Source organism: Bison bison, unplaced genomic scaffold, assembly GCF_000754665.1.
Source record: "Bison bison bison isolate TAMUID 2011002044 unplaced genomic scaffold, Bison_UMD1.0 scf7180017864333, whole genome shotgun sequence".
NCBI lineage: Eukaryota > Metazoa > Chordata > Mammalia > Artiodactyla > Bovidae > Bison > Bison bison.
This window is the reverse complement of record NW_011494905.1, coordinates 1067945-1074560: the sequence shown is the minus strand read 5'-3', so window position 1 is coordinate 1074560 and position 6616 is coordinate 1067945. Positions and strand designations below refer to the sequence as shown.

The window sequence follows — 6616 nt, the reverse complement described above, 5'->3', positions numbered from 1 at the left end:
AAAAAAAAAAGTAATTAATTAGCATATGTTCTTGTGTGGGTTGATAGTCCAGGGCTCTGAGCAGGCACAGCCTTATAAACAGGGTTCCAAGCAGCCCGCTGCACACCAAGTCAGGACCAGGGTGCAGAGAGAGGCCTTCATGCACTTCTGACAGCTCAGTACCTGTGAGAGAACAGAGGTGATGCAGGGACTTCTTAACCCACAATGCATGAGGTATATGGAAACGTCCGTCCATGAAAGAACCACCAGCAGCTGGAGAGGCGGGGCGGGGCATTCTCACAGCAACTGCTGATGAAGGATTTCCCACACCATTTTCTTCCGGAACAGAGGCATCTGGTGCTGCAGACAATCCACAAGCAACATATCCATCACATGTGAAAGTGCCAGGGCATCAACAACCATTAGGTGTAGCATGTAAATAAAGTAGGATGACTGTGTTCTTTATGTAAGCCTTGACTGTGCTACCCCATGGTACAGATTTATAAAGCCATAAAAAAAGAATGTTTATAATATGTACTATTGTATGCATCATAAGCATTTTTACATGTTAAGGAAAATCAAAGCAGGATGCAGAATTATATAAGAGTCCAATAACAGCTTTGTAACAAAAATGTGTACCAAAAAGGGAAACAGCTAAGTGGTAGCACAAAAAGTAACTTCTTTACTTATCTGTATTTTCAAACCATTCTAAAATGGACGTTTTTTGCTTTCTTATGAGAAAAACATGAACTCTATTTAAATACAGAAAAAATAAGCCTACAAGTTTCTGCTATATCAAATGTTTTCCATTGCAAATTCTGTTCAAATAGCAACTTCTCTCCTTCAAATCTTAAGTCAAATAATAAATAACTCCTTGTTACTTAGAGGACTTCCTGGTAGCTCAGATGGTAAAGTGTCTGCCTACAATGAGGGAGACCCGGGTTCAATCCCTGGGTCGGGAAGATCTCTTTAGAAGCATCAAAAAATGAAATCCTTTGCTTAATATTCTGCTTTAACTGATAATCATCACATGGGCCAACTTTCAAAGCAAAAACAAGCAAAACAAATCCAAAATCACCTATGACTCTTCTGATGAAATCAGAAGTCTATACCCTTGAGGTACTCCCAGTGTTTCATTTTAATTATCTGGATATACCATTTTCCTATAAAATAGTATGGAGAGGCCTAAAAAGTCTTAACACATGGATTTGAAAATTATTGTAATAGCTCAAAACATGTAGTAAAAATATTGCACATTTATTCGTAGTAAAACTGCTGACGTTAACCAATTTTATCAATTCAGCATGGGATCCTTAGTGCATTCTGTTCAAAAAACTGGAATGGGATTAATATTAGTCCTATTATCCAATATGTACAATGTGGTACTATCAAAATGAGGTCTGTTAAAGCAAGCTATTTTTTAAAGGAGGTTACCCTTAGTTGGAAAAAGACTGAGAATCCACTATTACTAACATAAATTCTCAACAGTTCCCAACATATTTGAATTTCCACTCAAATGCAGAGTTCTCCATAATTTATGGAGAACCAAAAATTATCAGAATAGAAGGGAAAATAAGCATTCATAGCTCTGTCTTAAACCTGCAACTTAGGTTCTCATGAGGCCTGATTTCTCCATGCTATTAAATATTCTAACATGCCTCCTTCTTTGGGTAAAACTATCAGTAATACTCAAGAACCAGTCAACACTGGAGTTCAGAGATATGAAAATTGTCCCAACGGTCACCAACGACTAGGATAAAAGAGAAAACATACAGTGACAAACCTGATGTTAGCAAGAGCAGGACTACGGCCAAGGTTTACAGCAAGAATAGCAGCACAGCTACCATGATTAAGAGTTTAATGTAAGCCAAGCATAGGTAACATGCTCTGAGTTTACCTTGTTTAGTAATAAGTAAATGGATAAGGAGGGGGCTTCACTTACCTGAGTAAATGTGATAGGTTTATCCCTGGAGATATAATCTGCATATTTACAAGTAAACATTCCACAATCACTCCCATTCAACTGTTGAGGAATCTCCTATAATTACAAAAAAAGAAGAGAGAAAGGGGTGAAATTTCATCAAACTCCTTTGACTTTTCCAAAACATTACTGTGGATAAACAGTATTATAAAGGTAAATGTTCAATCTGCTATTATACAAACACATAGACACACACAGAAACACAATTAGTCTTTATGTGGTATAAAAACTCAACCCACAACATGGTGTATGTGACCCACATAGAAAATGTTTTTTTAGAAGGAAAGAGAAAAGCAAAGTGAGATTTCCATCTCTCACCTCTCATATAAACTGAAGTGAAAGAAGGTTTATTACCAGGAATAGGAATTCTAGTCAGAACTGTTTCAGGGGAATTTATAAATATTGAGAAGAGCTAAGGGTGGCTCAACTAGAAATATGCTTCAAATCAGATCAGATCAGATCAGTCGCTCAGTCGTGTCCGACTCTTTGTGACTCCATGAATTGCAGCACGCCAGGCCTCCTTGTCCATCACCAACTCCCGGAGCTCACTCAGACTCACGCCCATTGAGTCAGTGATGCCATCCAGCCATCTCATCCTCTGTCGTCCCCTTCTCCTCTTGCCCCCAATCCCTCCCAGCATCAGAGTCTTTTCCAATGAGTCAACTCTTCGCATGACGTGGCCAAAGTACTGGAGTTTCAGCTGTAGCATCATTCCTTCCAAAGAAAACCCAGGGCTTATTTCCTTCAGAATGGACTGGTTGGATCTCCTTGCAGTCCAAGGGACTCTCAAGAGTCTTCTCCAACACCACAGTTCAAAAGCATCAATTCTTCGGCGCTCAGCCTTCTTCACAGTCCAACTCTCACATCCATACATGACCACTGGAAAAACCATAGCCTTGACTAGATGAACCTTTGTTGGCAAAGTAATGTCTCTGCTTTTGAATATGCTATCTAAGTTGGTCATAACTTTCCTTCCAAGGAGTAAGCGTCTTTTAATTTCATGGCTGCAGTCACTATCTGCAGTGATTTTGGAGCCCCAAAAAATAACACTGTTTCCACTGTTTCCCCATCTATTTCCCATGAAGTGATGGGACCAGATGCCATGATCTTCGTTTTCTGAATGTTGAGCTTTAAGCCAACTTTTTCACTCTCCACTTTCACTTTCATCAAGAGGCTTTTGAGTTCCTCTTCACTTTCTGCCATAAGGGTGGTGTCATCTGCATATCTGAGGTTATTGAGATTTCTCCCGGCAATCTTGATTCCAGCTTGTGTTTCTTCCAGTCCAGCGTTTCTCATGATGTACTCTGCATATAAGTTAAATAAGCAGGGTGACAATATACAGCCTTGATGTACTCCTTTTCCTATTTGGAACCAGTCTGTTGTTCCATGTCCAGTTCTAACTGTTGCTTCCTGACCTGCATACAGATTTCTCAAGAGGCAGGTCAGGTGGTCTGGTATTCCCATCTCTTGAAGAATTTTCCACAGTTTATTGTGATCCACACAGTCAAAGGCTTTGGCATAGTCAATAAAGCAGAAATAGATGTTTTTCTGGAACTCTCTTGTTTTTTCCATGATCCAGTGGATGTTGGCAATTTGATCTCTGGTTCTTCTGCCTTTTCTAAAAACAGTCTGAACATCTGAAAGTTCATGGTTCACATATTGCTGAAGCCTGGCTTGGAGAATTTTGAGCATCACTTTACTAGCGTGTGAGATGAGTGCAATTGTGCGGTAGTTTGAGCATTCTTTGGCACTGCCTTTCTTTGGGATTAGAATGAAAACTGACCTTTTCCAGTCCTGTGGCCACTGCTGAAATATGCTTACAATACAACTAACCTATTTCAACACTGCAGAGTTTGACTTTTCTTTCCTAGCCAGAAAACTAAGACTACTACTCAGTCAGTCTATCCCATCAGGAAGCCTCCATAAGCCTCTTATCCTTCTCCATCAGAGGGAGAATGTTTACAGACAGACTGAAAACCACAATCACAGAAAACTAACCAATCTGATCACATGGACCACAGCTTTGTCCAACTCAATGAAACTATGAGTCATGCTGTGTGGGGCCACCCAAGATGGACAGGTCACAGTGGAGAGTTCTGACAAAATGTGGTCCACTGGAGAAGGGAATGGCAAACCACTTCAGTATTCTTGCCTTGAGAACCCCATGAACAGTATGAAAAGGCAGAAAGGCAGGACACTGAAAGAGGAACTCCCCAGATCGGTAGGTGCCCAATAATGCTCCTGGAGATCAGTGGAAAAATAACTCCAGAAAGAATGAAGAGACAGAGTTAAAGCAAAAACAACACCCAGTTGTGGATGTGACTGGTCATGGAAGCAAGGTCTGATGCAGTAAAGAGCAATACTGCATAGGAACCTAGAATGTTAGGTCCCTAAATCAAGGCAAATTGGAAGTGATCAAACAGGAGATGGCAAGAATGAACATCAACATTTTAGGAATCGGCAAACTAAAATGGACTGGAATGGGTGAATTTAACTCAGATGACCATTATATCTACTACTGCAGGCAGGAATCCCTTAGAAGAAATGGAGTAGCCATCATGGTCAACAAAAGAGTCCGAAATGCAGTACTTGGATGCAATCTCAAAAATGACAGAATGATCTCTTTGTTTCTATAGCAAACCATTCAATATCACAGTAATCCAAGTCTATGCCCCAACCAGTAACGCTGAAGAAGCTGAAGTGAAACAGTTCTATGAAGACCTACAAGACCTTCTAGAACTAACACCCAAAAAAGATATCCTTTTTATTATACAGGACTGGAATGCAAAAGTAGAAAGTCAAGAAACACCTGGAGTAACAGGCAAATTTGGCCTTGGAGTACAGAATGAAGCAGGGCAAAGGCTAATACAGTTTTGCCAAGAGAACACACTGGATATAGCAAACACCCTCTTCCAACAACACAGGAGAAGACTCTACACATGGACATCACCAGATGGTCAACACCGAAATCAGACTGATTATATTCTTTGCAGCCAAAGATGGAAAAGCTCTATACAGTCAACAAAAACAAGACTGGGAGCTGACTGTGGCTCAGATCATGAACTCGTACTGCCAAATTCAGACTTAAATTGACGAAAGTAGGGAAAACCACAAGACCATTCAGGTATGACCTAAATCAAATCCCTAACGTTTATACAGTGGAAGTGAGAAATAGATTTCAGGGACTAGATCTGATACACAGAGTGCCTGATGAACTATGGATGGAGGTTCATGACACTGTACAGGAGACAGGGAGCAAGACCATCCCCATGGAAAAGAAATGCAAAAAAGCAAAATGGCTGTCTGAGGAGGTCTTACAAATAGCTGTGAAAAAAAGAGAAGCAAAAAGCAAAGGAGAAAAGGAAAGATACACCCATTTGAATGCAGAGTTCCAAAGAATAGCAAGGAGAGATTAAGAAAGACTTCCTCAGTGATCGGTGCAAAGAAATAGAGGAAAACAATAGAATGAGAAAGACTAGAGATCTCTTCAAGAAAATTAGAGATACCAAGGGACATTTTATGCAAAGATGGGCTCAATAAAGGACAGAAATGGTATGGACCTAACAGAAGCAGAAGATATTAAGAAGAGTAGCAGGAATACACAGAAGAACTATATAAAAAAGGATCTTAATGACACAAATAATCACAATGGTGTGATTACTGACTTAGAGCCAGACATCCCGGAATGTAAAGTCAAGTGGGCCTTAGGAAGCATCACTACAAACAAAGCTAGTGGAGGTGATGGAATTCCAGTTGAGCTCTTTCAAACCCTAAAAGATGATGCTGTGAAAGTGCTGCACTCAGTATACCAGCAAATTTGGAAAACTCAGCAGTGGTCACAGGACTGGAAAACATAGTTTTCATTCCAATCCCAAAGAAAGGCAATGCCAAAGAATGCTCAAACTACCACACAATTGCACTCATCTCACACACTAGTTAAGTAATGCTCAAAATTCTCCAAGCCAGGCTCCAACAGTATGTGAACTATGAACTCCCAGATGTTCAAGCTGGATTTAGAAAAGGCAGAGGAACCAGAGACCAAATTGCCAACATCCGCTGGATCATGGAAAAAGCAAGAAATTTCCAGAAAAGCATCTATTTCTGCTTTCCTGACTATGCCAAAGCCTTTGACTGTGTGGATTACAATAAACTGTGGAAAATTCTGAAGGAGATGGGAATACCAGACCACCTGACCTGCCTCTTGAGAAATTTGTATGCAGGTCAGGAAGCAACAGTTAGAACTGGACATGGAACAACAGACTGGTTCCAAATAGGAAAAGGAGTATGTCAAGGCTGTATATCATCACCGTGCTTACTTAACTTCTATGCAGAGTACATCATGAGAAACGCTGGGCTGGAAGAAGCACAAGCTGGAATCAAGATTGCCAGGAGAAATATCAATAACCTCAGATATGCAGATGACACCACCCTTACGGCAGAAAGTGAAGAAGAACTAAAGAGCCTCTTGATCAAAGTGAAAGAGGAGAGTGAAAAAGTTGGCTTAAACCTAAACATTCAGAAAACAAAGATCATGGCATCTGGTCCCATCACTTCATGGCAAATAGATGGGGAAACAGCGGAAACAGTGGCAGACTTTATTTTTGGGGGCTCCAAAATCACTGCAGATGGTGACTGCAGCTATGAAGTTAAAAGATG

The 6616-nt window shown here is 40.4% G+C and overlaps 1 protein-coding gene across 6 annotated transcripts in view; it reads right to left on the bottom strand.

Moving 5' to 3' along the window:
- Positions 1-6616, bottom strand: part of SENP2 (SUMO1/sentrin/SMT3 specific peptidase 2) — a 36623-nt gene that overhangs the window by 1081 nt on the left and 28926 nt on the right. For 4 of the 6 annotated variants that reach the window (XR_826486.1, XR_826484.1, XR_826483.1 and 1 more), the window contains 2 exons: positions 1922-2017; positions 14-162 (listed from right to left, as the gene is read on the bottom strand). Coding sequence is in view for 2 of the 6 variants with exons in the window: in XM_010853876.1 (XP_010852178.1) it covers positions 277-339; positions 1922-2017 (159 nt within the window). In the remaining 4 variants the exon portion in view is untranslated. Of the gene's footprint in view, positions 1-13; positions 340-1921; positions 2018-6616 lie in introns of those variants that run through there. The other 2 variants (XM_010853876.1, XM_010853875.1) reach the window with 1 other exon arrangement.